General features: G+C 40.8%; 1 protein-coding gene across 1 annotated transcript in view; it reads right to left on the bottom strand.

The window, feature by feature from the left end:
- The window catches only part of syn2b (synapsin IIb), a 42,143-nt gene that overhangs the window by 20,596 nt on the left and 5,763 nt on the right, over positions 1–15,784 (bottom strand). The window contains exons 2-5 of the mRNA XM_068741966.1: positions 5,071–5,128; positions 3,913–4,004; positions 700–856; positions 511–600 (exon numbers count right to left, since the gene is read on the bottom strand). Coding sequence (XP_068598067.1) covers positions 511–600; positions 700–856; positions 3,913–4,004; positions 5,071–5,128 — 397 coding nt within the window. The remainder of the gene's footprint in view (positions 1–510; positions 601–699; positions 857–3,912; positions 4,005–5,070; positions 5,129–15,784) is intronic.

Raw genomic sequence — 15,784 nt, 5'->3', positions numbered from 1 at the left:
AAAGTACTACAAGATGTCTGGGAGTGAAGTTAATGTTGGAGAAAAAATGAACTGAAATGAAATTTAGTGAGGATCTTTCTTACATACTAAAGCAGAGGGATTCTGCTGTGGCAGAATATCTCAACCAAGCTAGACATGTTTAAACACTTAATGAAAGAAGCACCACAGAGAACAAAGTACATTTCTACGCTGCAAATACATGAGCAGATAAGCACACAAAAAGTGTTATATAATATGTCTCAATAAGGCCTACACTATAAAGAATTATCAGGAAGGTGTCATTTTAGAAAATTATCAATTAAATCAGCAACTCTCTATTTTGGTTCATGAATAATTGGGAACATTGATTAAGATGCAGTACTCTTTTCTAGATCTACTTGTCTCATACTGAAACCAGTAAATACAGAGTAGTCGTAAGTGGAGAGATTTTAAAGAGAGTGTTTCAGAGGTTTGAGTTTGCTGCCTTGTTACTGACACTACCAAATATAATACTATGAAAAAAGATCTTACCATGTCTTTGTAATTGGGGTAGAACGTCTGATCGATGAGCGGGAACTTGTCTGAACCACACCGCTTCTGATTATTGATAAGCTGAGAAAACTGGAATAGAGGAGAGCCGTTCCAAATGCAACGGATGAGTGCAACATGTAATACAGTAAAGATTCATAGCAGTGACTTAGTTTAACTGAAATTGCTTACAGCCCAAGGTTTATCACAGAGGTTGTAGATGGAGTCCAGAGAGTTGACAGCAGGGATGCCTGCATACTGCAGACCGATGATCAGGTTTCTGAAATCCTCGTTCTGCGCCATGCTGAAGGCGTGCTGGCGTACCAAGACAAAGTCCGGCTTGAAAGATCTGGATTGAGAGCAGTAGTGGGAATGAAACAGAATTAAAGACCGTTGATATGAGAACGCATTTATGTAGTGGAAATACTCAATACCGAAGAAAACTAGAGGTTTTTGTTTACCGGTATTTATATTGATCATAGTATTCACTGTATAAACACACCGTCTACTTCACACATGTGTCTAGAAATGAGGCATTTTTTGTGTGGAAGCGGCTTTAAATATATATCAAATATAGGAAATCCCACTGTAAGTGGGTCACGCTGTACAAGGAGACAGAAGCCGCAGTGGATTTACATTTTGCCAAGTGTTGTGGATTGTTTGCAGTAATGAGTTACTACATCAGGATTTCACTTTCCTGCATTGAGAGTGTGTTAAAATGTGCAGTATGTTTTGTGTTTACTCACCTGAGAGAGTTCAGTGTGAGATGCACAAAAATAGCAGAACTTAGGAGGGGGATCCAATTTGTTTTAAATGTTTTACTACACCTCACTTGCATCAGTATTTTTGTTCATACGAGTCGGTGTTGAGTCACTTCAAACAAAAGTGTCTGAAAGTCGTCTGGCGAATAGATAAAAAAAAAGATTTTAAATTAAAAACATTTGATAAAATATTCTACAGAAAACAAACAAAAGTTTGTTGGGGCAGTGAGTCAAAGTCTGTCTGGTAATGTGATTGTCCAAGATTGGATGAGGAAAAGAGAAAGATGATTGATAGCTGAATCCATTCACATTGCAGTCAATGGAGCTTCAAACTTTGTTCCTCAATATCTCAGTTGATTATTGACCAACGTTTATGGAATTTGACTCCAGAATGGAGTCAGTAGGAATATTGAATTTTAGTACCTTTTGGTGATGATCCAGATCACCACGTGGACGGTGTAAATCTAATTATGAGGGGAATGAGCTGCTCGGCGGAGGTCTGCGCTCGCGGAGTGCTTTTCTAGTTATAGTCGTTTTAATTAAAAGTTAAAAAACTGAACTCCCCTGCAGGAAGGGTACAAACATATCCTGCATGTATAAGAGAAGAGTTTTGCTTCTTTTGGTTTCCTCATCATATATTATGAAAAACAGTTTTAAATGAAGTTAGTGCATGGTTGCTTCATTCAAAACAAATTTCAGATCAGCTCAGCTCTTGGTGAAAGGTTGATGGTGATAGAGAATTACTTTTTCCTTTTGTCCCTCAATGTATGAGAGAGAGAGCGAGAGAGAGAGGTGCAGAGAGTTATGAGAAAATGAGAGAGAGGGAGGGAGAGAAAACTTGGGCACAGTGTGACCGCCACCGGTGCAACATGCAGGGTGAATACTAATCAGAAGCTCTGGGAATCTGAAAGGGGCTGGTGGAACGAACAGAACAATCAATGTGACAATAATATCTCCATCACTAATAGCAGGCCGTAAAGATTGACCCGGTCATGACTGTTATAACACTGTTATAACACCCCCAAATCAGCGCTGCCAGCAATGCTAGCAATCCTTATCTGGCTTTAGCTTTGGTCTTTTACTGTACATTCTTAGCCCATCCACTGAGACTATTAAAACAAAACAAGATTCAGGGCAGCCATCACTGCTTGGACATCAAATCAACGAACGACACAGTTACGGAGGTAAGTCTGGAAAGAATTAAAGCAGACTGAGAATTAAATTCTGAACTCATGAATCTGATTCAACAAGTTTGTGTTTGCAGCAAGACTGAGGCCTGCATGACGGAGCTTTGGAGGTCTTATAATAATGCATCTTTGGGCAGTGTCGGGACAAGCACACCTTTGTGTCGACAGAGGTTTACATCCGTTATAGGTTTTGTGCCAGATGATTAGCTTCATGGGGTTGAGAGCTAAGAATAATACCTCGGTGGACAGTCAGCGAATCATACTGCTCAGTGATGAATCAAAGTTTCCCTGAGTCCCTGCACGGTCGTGGTGTGTTTGAGTCTGAACATATGGAGACCAGCTCTTCTTCAAGTGTAATTACACAGCAGAAAGGCTGGCGGTTGGGCTGATTTGGCTTTCTTCATTTCATGTTGGCTTTGTTGGTTGAGCAGTGGGAGTTAGGCTCTTGCCTCATAACTGGAAGCCTTCAGCTGGACAACTGGTGTCCATGTCATAGTGGGCTGTGGTGTGTGAGCGGGTCTGTCTGATTGTCAGACATTGCATTCACATGTTTGTAAGCAGATCTACTGTTCCAGTCAAGGATAATGACTGTGGTCATGCGTGCCTGCCCTTTTTCCACTGAACAGAATCTAGAGTAAAAAAAAAGTGCATTGTTTCAAGAAGTCTCTTGACTCCCTGCTAGAAGATCCTGGGTTCAAAACCAAGGCGTGCAGCATTCAGGTTTTTTACAATAATTTGAGGTTTGTTGTTTGCTCCTCTGCAGCTGTATTGGATCAGCTGATTGATCCAGTCGTTCTTCGCCTCTGCACTTCGTGATAGTGCTGGAGAGAGACTGAGTTTGGGTGTGAGAGGCATTGCGTGTGTGACACTCGATTCATGTCACTGTGTGTAGTTGTGATGGTGAGATGAACCCTAAACTACAGCCCGCCTCCACATTCGGCCCCTAAGTGTTTAGGCACCCCTGCCATCATCACACTTTTCCTACAAACTGACCCCGGCCCTCCATCAGAGAAGGGAAAAGTGATGTGGCCCTCACAGGAAAAGGTTTGGGGACCCCTGGTCATAGCCATTGTCATAGCCATAGTCTCATTCCTGAACCTTTGCCTGATTTTTGACCTTGTCTTTTGCCTAATGATTTGGATACCTTTGCCAGTGTGGACTGTTTTGTCTGGATTAAACAAAACAAAACAATTTATATGCTATTATTATGAAGTACATAAAAACATCTTGAGTTTAGTCACGGTTTTGGAGAATGTTGGTTTTACACCTTTTGATGAGGATCAACTACCAATGTCACCTTCAGAGGTATCTGTTTTAGGTTTAGGGCCAGTTGATTGGGTTAGGGGCGAGAAGAGTTCAGAGTGTTGTAGTTGTATTTGGATGTTATACTTACTGCTAAACAAGCTTAACAGTCTTGTGTGTGTGTGTGTGTGTGTATGTGTGTGTGTGGCACGGACCTGACCACTTTGGTTCCGCCTCTGATGACCTGCATGTCCACGTTACAGGTACCATTTGAATGTGCGATGAGGTTGACCTCTGAGAACTCGGCCTGAGGATGAAACAGACATTTCATCAGTTGAGCACATTAAGTCTTCAAGTGTAGTTAACATACATGTGTTATTGTGTAAAATATAAGTAATCACGATTACAGTTATTTTAAAACTGACTACGCCATCCGTATGTACTGTTGAAATTATGACTTCTGCTTAAGCAAAGCAAACTGTAAATGAAATCTACTTTCCATTCTTTGCAAAACTTGCATTTTACAAGAACTGAAGAGAGATCGTGTATCACACAAAAAAAAAAGCCTGGTTTTGAACAATATGGCTATAGTACTACTGTTTGTGCTTGTACACCTCTCTTTGGTGTACTGTAATTGCAAACAGACAGAGGATTTCGCAGTGACTCATGACGACCGACTTCTGCATCCTCTGTTGTCTATTTTGGTGTCTGTGGTGGGGCTTGGGGCTATTTAGCTGTCAGTATCTATTAGGTCTGACAACATTTGTTGTAAAACCCCACAGAATAGTTATTGAGCATCCAGTGAAGTGAGTGCAAAGGGGTTTACCGGGAACTCCACATGCTAAATCTTAGCATGCTCCAAGTGTCACTGCTCGCATGTGAATATTTACCAGGTAACATGTACCATATTAATCATGTGTTCATTTACCCTTTTAGCAACAACATTTTTGCTAATAGCTGCCAATGGTGAATTTATATAGTGTGAGAGGAATCAGAAATATCACAAGTCACACAAGAAACTATATTACAACCTGCCGAAAAATGAACATCTTGAAATAAAAGATTGGTTCATTATTAAAATGCATATCTTCTTTTTTTTTTTTGCATGCACATTATTTGTAATACATTTATTACCATTGGTTAGCATTGACCTTTTCACTAAATAAGTGCACATTTCAAATCCGGGGCCTCTGATGGTGCCAACACTAGTTTAGGCCTGGAGAACAAGAAGCTCGGCCACACATTTCAGATTGTACCTGCGACCTTCCTCAGTGCATCTGTACTAAATGTATGTGTTTCCAGCTCTGTTCTGATCCTTATCAACCTTGTATAAATTATTACAGTTTTGTAGGTCAGTAAAATCCACGTGATACCTGTTCCACTCTGACGTCGTAGTCTCCAAGGACCTTCTTTCCTCGAAACACTTTGGCCCTGGAACAGAGGAGAAGACATTTAATTTGTCTGCCGTTCCCTCCTGTCTTTGTCGCCCTCTACTGGATCACACTCCCTGTGGCTCAAACCGGAGAGAGAAAATGGATGCCAGCTTTTGCACTTATAGTGATCAAGCCCTCTCTTCTATATTATATATTTTTTTAAATCGAGCAGATCAGTTTGATCAAAGAAAAACTGGAAGTGGGTCGCTCCAATGGATGCAAACATTAAATTCTGGTTGCTAGTGCTGTTCTGTCACAATATTAAATACTGTATTTATTTTGAGTGGCTTAAATGATAAATGATACCCAATATCAGTGTAATATGAGGTTTGCCTTTTAGTAGATTGGGTGACACAGCCATCCAGTGATAAATTACCAGTAAACACACACACAGGCAGGCAGATGGATGGTAAGGCAGACAAAGACGGGCCGACTGAGAGGAGACGAGCAGGGAGGCGCAGGCTGCCTGCCAGCGCAAACAAAATGCTGTGGATGTTGCATTTTACATAACACAGTAAATGGATGGCAGATGGTTTACACTGCGTCCAGCAACAACCCGTGCACAAGCTAAATTAAGCATTAACAAAAGCGCAGATGATCAAGAGTTAACGATTTTGAAGTGCTGGCTGATTTTTTTAATGCGGGCAATAATTTTAGTGTCTGAAAGATAAGGATCATTTACATTTTCCTTTCCTTCATGTTTTGTTCACGCTCAGCGATTTTGTTCATATTAGCAGGTCCTAATCCCCTTTGAATTATCCATTAAAATAACATAGAGGCCTACTTGCTGTATCAGATTCCAGGTACACATTTGGCTCCTCTGTGATGATTAAATAAAAAATGCATGTTTATGTGCTTCCATATAACCTCACAGGACCTTGTGTGGAGCAGTACAGAAGCATCTGGCTTGTTAGAGTGCTTCATTAGGATAAGACCATCTGTGAGAGAAACATTATGATGGTATGATGCCATAAAGTTCCAAAAATCGAATACACCCAGCCAAATTGTTGACCTTAGAATTACAGGGGTCGATCTTTCTCAGCCCGTGTGGAAGGTGCAGTTTAAGACTGCATTAAATCTGTATCCACGGATTTCAATAGTAGTTTTTCAATAGTATAAGTATTTTAAACTTTGCTGGACAGTGAGAAGAGTCTTAATGGATAAAATGACCAACAGCTGGTGGTCAAGCCTGTGTCAAGTACCTTGTCAACCATACAGGGCTGGTCAAAAGATATTTGCCTTGTGTCTTTCATGTGTTCGTGCCATAAGTTAGTTCCGTCTGTTTGGTGGAAGCAGGGAGCGTTGACATAAAGAGCTGCCTGATTGATGAGAGGGGCGACTCATAAGGCAGAAAAGCTGCAATGAGCTGAGAGGAATAGAATGATCAGATGGCAATTCTTCCCTACGTGACCATGAGCAATGCTTCACGCAGTAAACATGTATCTAGTTGATGCTTGTATTAGAAATATATAGTGATTACTGCAGCTTTAGAAAAAATTGTCCATTACATAACCTGACACGTCACAGAGGAGTTTCTGAACATCCAATCACTGGTGTTGGTATGTCTGTCTGTCTGATAGCAACATAACTCAAATAGTTATGGACAGATCTGGATAAAATTTTAAAGAAATATTGGGGAAATTCTGTGATAATTGACTGTGTCAAATTCAATAAACATCAGTGAATAATTAACTAATACTGAAGAACAAATTTTGAACCTCCCTCTATTGCAGCGTTAATGAACATTTCAAAGTGATCCAAAATCCAGGATCCACTCAAATTGGATCATCTGCTCCGGCTAACATCCTCAAGATTTCCTGAAAATGTAATCAAGATCTGTCTGTAAGGTTTTGAGTTATGTTGCAAAGAAAAAACAACAGGCAGGCAGACAGACAGACAGACAGATAAATGACTGCAAAAACATAACCTCCTTGGCGGAGGTAATTACATTAATAATGCAAACAGCCACTCTCCTTTTCTGGCATAGCGCACCAATTCTGTCCTCATTTAATCCTCCAGTGGAGTAAAACTAGACTCTATTGGGGTGAGAGGGCACAGGCGGTCTTGTCATGTGTGGTGCAGTGGAAGAAAGGAGGAGTGTAATGATTTGACCAGTATGATTGCTGTTAGTGCAGGCAAAGACACACACGGTGTAAAGGCCATCACTGCAGGGACTGGACTCTACTGGCAACATCCCAAGGCTTCATCTTCACTCTCTGTGGTGGCTTTACAGCTGTGTGGTGCTCTGTACTCTATATGTTTTCCAATGCATCGTTGTTGCAGGTCAGCAAAGACAGCTGCACTTCTGTGTGCACCTTCGAGAAATAATGTAAAAACACATCTCTGAATCATTTCATTTCAAAATTAGTATCAAATGCCGCACTGAGAAAGGACACGAGGAAGGAATGGTGACGGCAACAGAACAACATGCTGCATACTGAGCAAGCCTGGAGGGCGTTTACCCAGCAACACATGGTACTCCAGATGCAGCAGCATTACGGGCCTGCATGGAGTCAGGCTGGACCAAATGAGAAAGGGCGAGGGATGCATGCTGCTTTGAAGAAAAAGGAGCAGGTTTGAATACAGAAAGAGAAAAACATAACTCAGCATAATTTTATGTGGTTTATTTATCTAATTTGTTCACCAATTATAATCTAATTCTATTATATATTTTAAGTAACTTTACCTGGCCTGACTGTTCAGTTTACACTGCTCTGTCAGACATTTGTCCTCGTCTCATACATTACGGAGCAGTTTAATGTCCGTCCATTTTCTTGTGGACTGCAGTAAATCTAGAGAGTCTTCAGACACTCGAACAAAGACAAGCTGATGAAAAACGACGCATTCACTTCTCAACCGTTTCCTTCACGCAGAAGACTAGCCTTCATTCCGAAATCTGTCCTTCAGCATCTGTGAGTGATTAAATATATAGCTCTGTGCACATTACACGTGAAGAAGGGAAGCACTGATTGGTTGCATCGACTGAACATGCACACAGCGTTTTAAGTCAGTAACAGTTCATACGTTCTGCCCTGAAGTGAAGATGCTGCTTGAATTATTCAGCTGCAGTGCAGGCGATCATGACACCCCGTCCTGTTACTATCTTCCTCACTTCTTTATTTCCTTGTGTGTGAGTGTGTGTGTGCGTGGGTGTGTGTGTCTGAGGGAGAGAGAGAGAGAGAGAGAGCATTTTACATTGGAAAACTACGTTTTAGCGACTGCTATAACTATAAAACAACTTAAAGGGTCTCTGTCGAATGGTTGCCTAGGAGATAAGAATACTAAGTTTTATCCTAAGTGGATGAGAATCACTAGTTGTGATTTAAAAGATGAATTCCCACTCCAGACTTCAGCGCATGGGCTTAACTCTAGGTAATGTGTATTAAAAATCAGACGGCACAGAGAAGCCAAATCTCCACCAGGCATTATGTCCCTGCACTTTAAAGTGGAGCCTCATGACTCTCCTGAAAACCTTTATTTTAAACTATGCATAATTTTACGGCTTGTGTGTGACTGACCTGGGATTTTGTGATTGGGTGAACGTTTGCCCATTTGTCATTTAGGAGTCAAAGCTGGTGAAGGATTAGAATTCATCAGCATGGTTAGCTTCAGATTCAGTCATTAATATTTATATCAACATGTAACTGACTATGAGGACGGAGAAACTCCACTGAGAATTGGAATGCTAATTAAGAAATATTTATTGATCGACCAGAATTTACACGTTTTAGTCTTTACTCCATTGAAAAAAATCATTTTTAATCCTCCTTTTCAAAGTACTAGGTCTTTGGTGTTTTAAACACAAGAGAGGATGCGGTAATGCAGCATATGTGCTGATTGGCTGAGAGTATCACCTGTCTATACTTGGATCATCAGAACTGTGATGCCCTTGGTGTTACTGTACTGTACTGTGTTATATCTCCTCTGTTTGGTTCTATATGTGACTTTCTTTTATTTAACCTGCTTTGCAGTGCAGCATCAGTGTGACATCTTATGCTATGGATCGCTTTGGGACATGATGATGATATAGCAATTATTTTCTATTCGCTGCATTGCTCCATTAAACCGTGAACTCTACAGAAATTAGCCATGAAGGAATGAGATGTAATTTGGTTTTCACTACTCCACAGCAGGAAGGACAAAGCCCAACTATTACTCATTTCAAAATAAGCTCCTCCAGGGGAAAAACTAAAACAAAATTGCTTCTCTCTTATTGGAAATTGCTTGCTGTGTCATCAAAGCTTCTATGGCTGTGTTGGAATATTTCTGTGAGGTTGCTCGGAAACAGAGCTTTGTTTCTCACGGTTTTAGCAGGTTATATTAGAAATATAATATCCTGGCTTGTTCAAGAGGAAATGGGTCTTGGTCCATGTGTATTCACTGTAATTTCTACCAAAAACTGTGGATGTGGGCTTTTAACATCAAAAACCATACGCCAATGGATTTTACTGAAGTGTAAAGTTTTTTCTACAACTGGATAAAAGTTCACTGACTAAACTTGAATTCAACTCAAAGCTGGAATTGTATGGGCTTCTCAACAAAAGATTTATTACCCCTCCAGATGCCCACCAGCCATTGAGGGCTTCTGCACTTCAGCTTGATGTTTTATTTATTGTCTGAAAGGCTGAAATGGAGGCTGAGTTAAGAAGCACAGCTATAGGACGGGGCTTCTAATAATAATTCTTACAAAGCAAGCACCATTCTATTCTATTGGGAGCACAATTTCACTCTATATTCCATTTTTGTTAAAGGAAAATATTTTGGGGGAAATTTGAATATGAATGGTGTTGTGCTATACCTTTGAAAATTTGACGTGAAAATAGAGAATTGCATCCTAAAGAGAGAAACAAATCATTTCTCCTTGTATTATCCATAAATCCTTTGAAGGTCTTGATCTTACTATTTTCATCAGCTTTGTGACTGTCATTTACACCCCATCATTGGATTCTTCATGAGATTAGAGCTGCATGGATTTGAGCTGTTTGAGGACATCTGATTGTCTATTTTGAGGTTTTTACATAAAAAAGATCATTATAAGAAAGACTAAATATTGTGTAATAGCATAATTATACAGCATTTAAGGCTATATTACTATTTTAGTGAGAGGTTGTGCACTGAGGGGATGAGGCAGCAGTTTCCATCTTAGCCAGCAGAGGAAAAACCCTGAATTCGAATAGAAATGTAGATGCCATAGGATGTCTCTGATCTTTGAGATGAAGAGTCTTTAAATAACACACAGCAAAGTGGAAGGAGATTGCCTGTACTGGTATAATGGTGGGTTGGGACAGAGTGTTCGTCTCCAGTGAAATGAGAAACCGATAAATCAGCAGCAGCAGACTTTATGTGCTCTTTAACCAAATGTCTGTCCAGTGTTTTTTGCTTTCTGTCTGGACAGACCTGTGATCACATACTATTGACCCATTGTGTTCAGATCCAAACGTTTCTTCCTTTGTTTGCAATACATTGGAATAACATTTGTGTTTAACGCTGTAGGTTCAGGGTTAGGGTCACACCAGTGTGACATCAGAATTGTGTGTGATGGACTGCTGTGTATGGCTGCACATGTGCGAGCCCGTTCATCCAGAGCCCACTGCCTGTTGGTCCCGACAATACTTGGATGTTGCAGTTTAATAGCAGATGGAGATTGATAATACAGAGAAAGGACACAGAAACGCTGATTCACCTGATGGCACTTTGGCTAAGAGTCACAAATAGAAAAGTTCCAGCGATCAGCAGCCAGATGGATGGAGAGGCAGTGCAGAGACATAGTGCCATAGTATATTTAAAAACAGAGCCAACATTCCACTTAAAGAATGGCAGGAAATCCGTGGATACAGAACTTTTTGTAATGGTTTTATGTAAATGTTCTCTGATGCTGACAGGCATTTTCATTGTTATTTGGTGTACATAGTGGCTGCAGCCGAAGAGTCATCTATATTTAGGATAGCTTCAAACAACTTTCTCTTTAGTTTCACAATCAGATTCAATTATCATGAATAATTGAATCTGAATTTTTTATATCTATTCAGGATGCCTCCTGAACGCCTCCCTGGTGAGGTGTTCAGGGCACGTCCCACCGGGAGGAGACCACGGGGAAGACCCAGGACACGCTGGAGAGACGATGTCTCTCGGCTGGCCTGGGAACGCCTCGGGATCCCCCCCGGAAGAGCTAGAGGAAGTGGCCGGGGAGAGGGAAGTCTGGGCTTCTCTGCTTAGGCTGCTGCCCCCGCGACCCGGCCCCGGATAAGCGGAAGAAGATGGATGGATGGATGGATGAATTTTTCATATTCAAATTAATTCTAATGTCTACAATGTGGAAACATTTCCTGTTTTCGTTTCCTGTTCCTGTACACTAGTGATCTGAAGAAGAACAACAACAACAACAACAACAAAAACAACAAGAGTCAGACCCGGCAACACAATGTTGCCGGGTCTGACGACTGTTCTGGCAGCACATGCATATCAGATTAAGATGCTAAATCAAGAAACAAAACTCGATTTTAATGAAGATAACTCTGTGATTTGGGAGAGACAATTGAGCTTCTCCACCCCCACAGACTGTTCAACAGATTTTCAGAGAAGTGGTTTGACATTAGAGCACAACCTTTTATCAGAAGGTTAACAAAACAGCTCCAATTATTATACACATACTCATCCCAAACACGACACTCACACACCAAGGACTTTGTTTGATGCTGCAGAGAAAAACTAGATGACAAAAGGTGATTACCTAACGAGCGAGGTAATAATTTATCAATGAAAGGCTTGTAGGTCTAATGAAAAGCGACTAGATGACTACGGCATTGAGGGTGAGAGTCTCTGTTTATCACCTTCAGTTACACTGGTTGACCCTGCCGTATATGGAGTCACACTTTCGCTGCTGTCCTGCTGTGATTTTGAAGCCACTGAGCTTAAATACGTGACCCTCACTCACTGTGATCTGGGCCTAATTCAAACATCGGCTGTGGATATTGATAACAATTTAGCTTATCATTATCCAATCCATCACACTGTAATTTGTACACAGGAATGACACTGATGGATTTTATCATGACTTCCTGTATTCCTCACACTCCCACGGGGCAGGATCTTTCATGGCAGGACGAATCCTCAATTTAAGTGACACAGGAAATACATCTGACATTGTGAAACCAAACAGGTAAGAGATTAGTTCTTCTCTGTTGCATCAGTGATTCAAATATCTGCAGCGTATCTGCGGAAACTCTACAAATCAACAACAACCCTGTTTACAAGATGGATTTGCAACGGTTAAATGATCAGAGTAATCTCTCAGGAAGAGGCTGAACAGGAAAATACACCCTGTGACTGAAATGTTGCATCACTTTCCATATTGCACAGTATTAGCAGCAGCGCTCACAGCCATAAATCTTTTCAGGATCAAATAGAGTCTGTGCTGTTTAGCTCCATATCTAACCACACTTTAGAGCAAATTCACTCCACCAATTTGCATTTTAAGTTTCCCTTCAGTGGTTTATTTAAACAAAAATAGAGTGAGCGGGGGGGGAAACCACGAAAAAGGCATTGCATGATTCTTGCAGATTAGTCAATTTAGTCTGTTGAACTGGTGAGAGATGGAGCAGCTCAGGTTGGGGTTAATAGAATTTAAACCATCTATCACTGAAAGATAATTAAAATGCTACGCCTCCACACACATGAGCACACACAAACACAAATATGCATTATGAGTCATTGAAAGATGGCTCTGTTCCGATGGCTGCAATAATCTCCCAATATCCCTGATTGAAAATGAGCAAGAATATGGGGTCAACAACCTTCATCGAAATCTGAAATTGACTCGTGAGTGTCTGACTTTTTACACAAGAGACTGTGCCACAATGCTTAGTCGGACCTTTAGGACACGTGTCGCCAGCCTTTTCCATTTACCATTGAATGCTGACCTGTCTCAGTTTTCTATTGCTTAATCTCTTTGCTGCCTTCTCAGCGTATTTTTTCCTATTGTGTCGCATCATTTCTCCTTCTGTCTCTGTCCACTATCTCCTTTTTTCCCCCCCGACACCTCAATTCTCCAAGTCTGCTCTTAGAACCATGTCCCTGCTTTCACCATGTTCCTTTCAACCACTTTCTACTTCCTCTGTACAAACACATAGTGACATCACATCGAGGAGGTGGATAACCATGTTACATCCTCTTTATATTCCCGGCCTCTGTGCACTGGTTATCCTCTCCTCGGTCTGCTCTCATCTTTGAAGGCTGAAATGTAATTAGTTTCCTTGCATGCAAACTGGTTACAACACAAGTCCACACAATGATTGTAAATATTCAGGTCTGTATCGAAGGCAAGGACTTTAAAGATTTATTGTATTGTCCTGAGGGCAGTTGGTGCATTTGGTACCCGAGCCTTCAGTGGCGACTTACCTGACTTAATCTTCCTCTGCACCACTGTGAAGTCACAATTATAGAAACCAACAATACTATAAAAACAAATAGATAGTGACCCCGCATCTCGGATAAGCGGCTGAAGACGAGAAAATTATTATTATCTCCAAGAAGATGAATTACTATTTGGAATAAATTAACAGTTGAACAAATATTAGAATTTCCATTGTAAAGGTCAGTAAATCTGTTATTGTTTAGGCCAGCAGAGAAGGCCTTGCAGGCCTCGACTGCCCACAACTGGCATTTTCTTATTTGCATGTGTTATTAGTTGTTTATTATTAGTAATCCTATCAATAAAATAAATGGCATAATACACATTCACTTTCATTTTCACAGATTTTAGCCTAAAAAAATATCAATAGCTTCCAATAGATCAATGAGGAGTACCAAGCTGGTTATGAAGAGGAGCAGAGGATGAAAATGCTAAATGGGGCAATTCAGGACTTGATTTGTGGTTAAAAGTCAATAAAGTTAAAAGTAGAATGTGGCTAAGGCAGGACCATGGATTGTTCCTAAGCACCACCTCACTCTAAACTGTAGGTTGAACCCAACCGAAGCAGCAGCTGCACCACCAAATTAGAATGTTTTTTGGCCATGACTCAGGGCCAACACACACTAATTTCTAACTGTAAGCAATTTCAGAGAAGTTCTTTCTTGGGCATGTCTTGTGACTCCCTGGTGATGGTGAGATGCAAATATGTGAATGCCGGATCTGTATGAGGATGGCACCCTTCAGCAAGACAGCACACACTCTCACTGTAAACCCACCCACACAAGCCCACACCTACCATGCACACACATATGGAAACACCCACTCCTATCTACAGATAGCTGAAACTGGAATCCATAAAAAGTTTGCTTGTTTTTAGAAAGGGGGGGCAGAAGAAAAAGCATATATTCATCCTTATCTAGCAGTAGATTTACATTAGAAGAACAAGATCCAAACTATGGTGGTGTGTGCAAGTATATGAAGCAGTAAAAGCAGTAAGTAAAAGAGTAGTATTCTCTTCACCATCACCTTTCACAGGAGTTGGAGCAGTACAGCATATATTTTGTCTAAGAACCTCACAAGCAGTTCAGTTTCATGCATCTCTGTTTGTGTCAGCTGCTGTATTTCCTGCCAAAATACTCAGTGGCACCTCAAACCATATGGACAAGTGAGCCATCTAAGACCTCTGGGAATTATTGTTGGATTCCATGTGGCCATTGGCTAAAATCCTGAACGCTTGGTCAGCCAGTCAGGACCCACTGAATTTAAAGTCTCAGCTAGATTCTGCTGGTCCCCTCAGTTTCTGCTGAATTTAAGTTTAAATGTGGACAAAATCATCAGAAGATATAATTTTAGCTTGGGTTTTAAAATATGTCTAAGAAGAACAGACTCTATCTTGATAGTTTCTGTATTTATACCATTACAGGGTCTGTGCTTCCCCTGTTTGCATGCAGTGTTTTATGTCCTCTCTGGTGTAGCCATCCAATACTCCATGCTGCAGGACGTGATGACAAACGGTGCACAACCAAGGTCACAGCTGTTTTCATGACTGAAACTACTTCCTCTTTCACAATACACTTTAACTGATGAATATTACACTGCGCCAGTGAAAGCTTATCATGTCCCGCTGCTGTTGTCTATTTTATTGATAGGAGATATCCTGGACAGGATATGTGACAATACTGGATCCATCAATGTGATACCAAATCACCTCAACATAGATCAGACAAAGGTGGGCAGTCCTTTAATGTTTAGTTCATCAGTGACACTTCAGGAAAATGTTCCAATTCCTTTGAACCGGAGGTCTTTGTGTTTTAAAATCCTTTATGGCCGGATGTCTAAAAAGGAAAATGTATTTTGAGATGCATATTCCAAGCATAGGAATTGTCTTGTACTATGTGTGTAAATCACATGTAAACCACGGTCCTGTCTTTCAACCAATGACTAAGTAACACCTCTGCGATGAGTCAGCGGTGAGTCAGTGACTCAGACTGGCTTTGGGTTTATCTGATCCTTTGATGGACTGAAGCCTCTCCTACAGTTTGAACGTCGATAGAGTGAGGATGGCGAAGGCAGCAGACACTGAGCTGCTCTGGATTGTTACCAGGGGACAAAATGCCTGGAGACATAATTGGTAGCTATTGATAGCTATTGTAGCTATTGATAATGGACCTCTCTCTCTCTCTCTCTCTCGATGTCTCTTCTCTGTCCAGTATCTATTCTTTTCTCTATTTTCCCATTTTACTC

This window comes from Brachionichthys hirsutus, chromosome 8 (genome assembly GCF_040956055.1).
Source record: "Brachionichthys hirsutus isolate HB-005 chromosome 8, CSIRO-AGI_Bhir_v1, whole genome shotgun sequence".
In the NCBI taxonomy this organism is placed as follows: Eukaryota; Metazoa; Chordata; class Actinopteri; order Lophiiformes; family Brachionichthyidae; genus Brachionichthys; species Brachionichthys hirsutus.
Note: the sequence above shows the minus strand (reverse complement) of the source record. Positions and strands in the feature narration are given on the sequence as shown.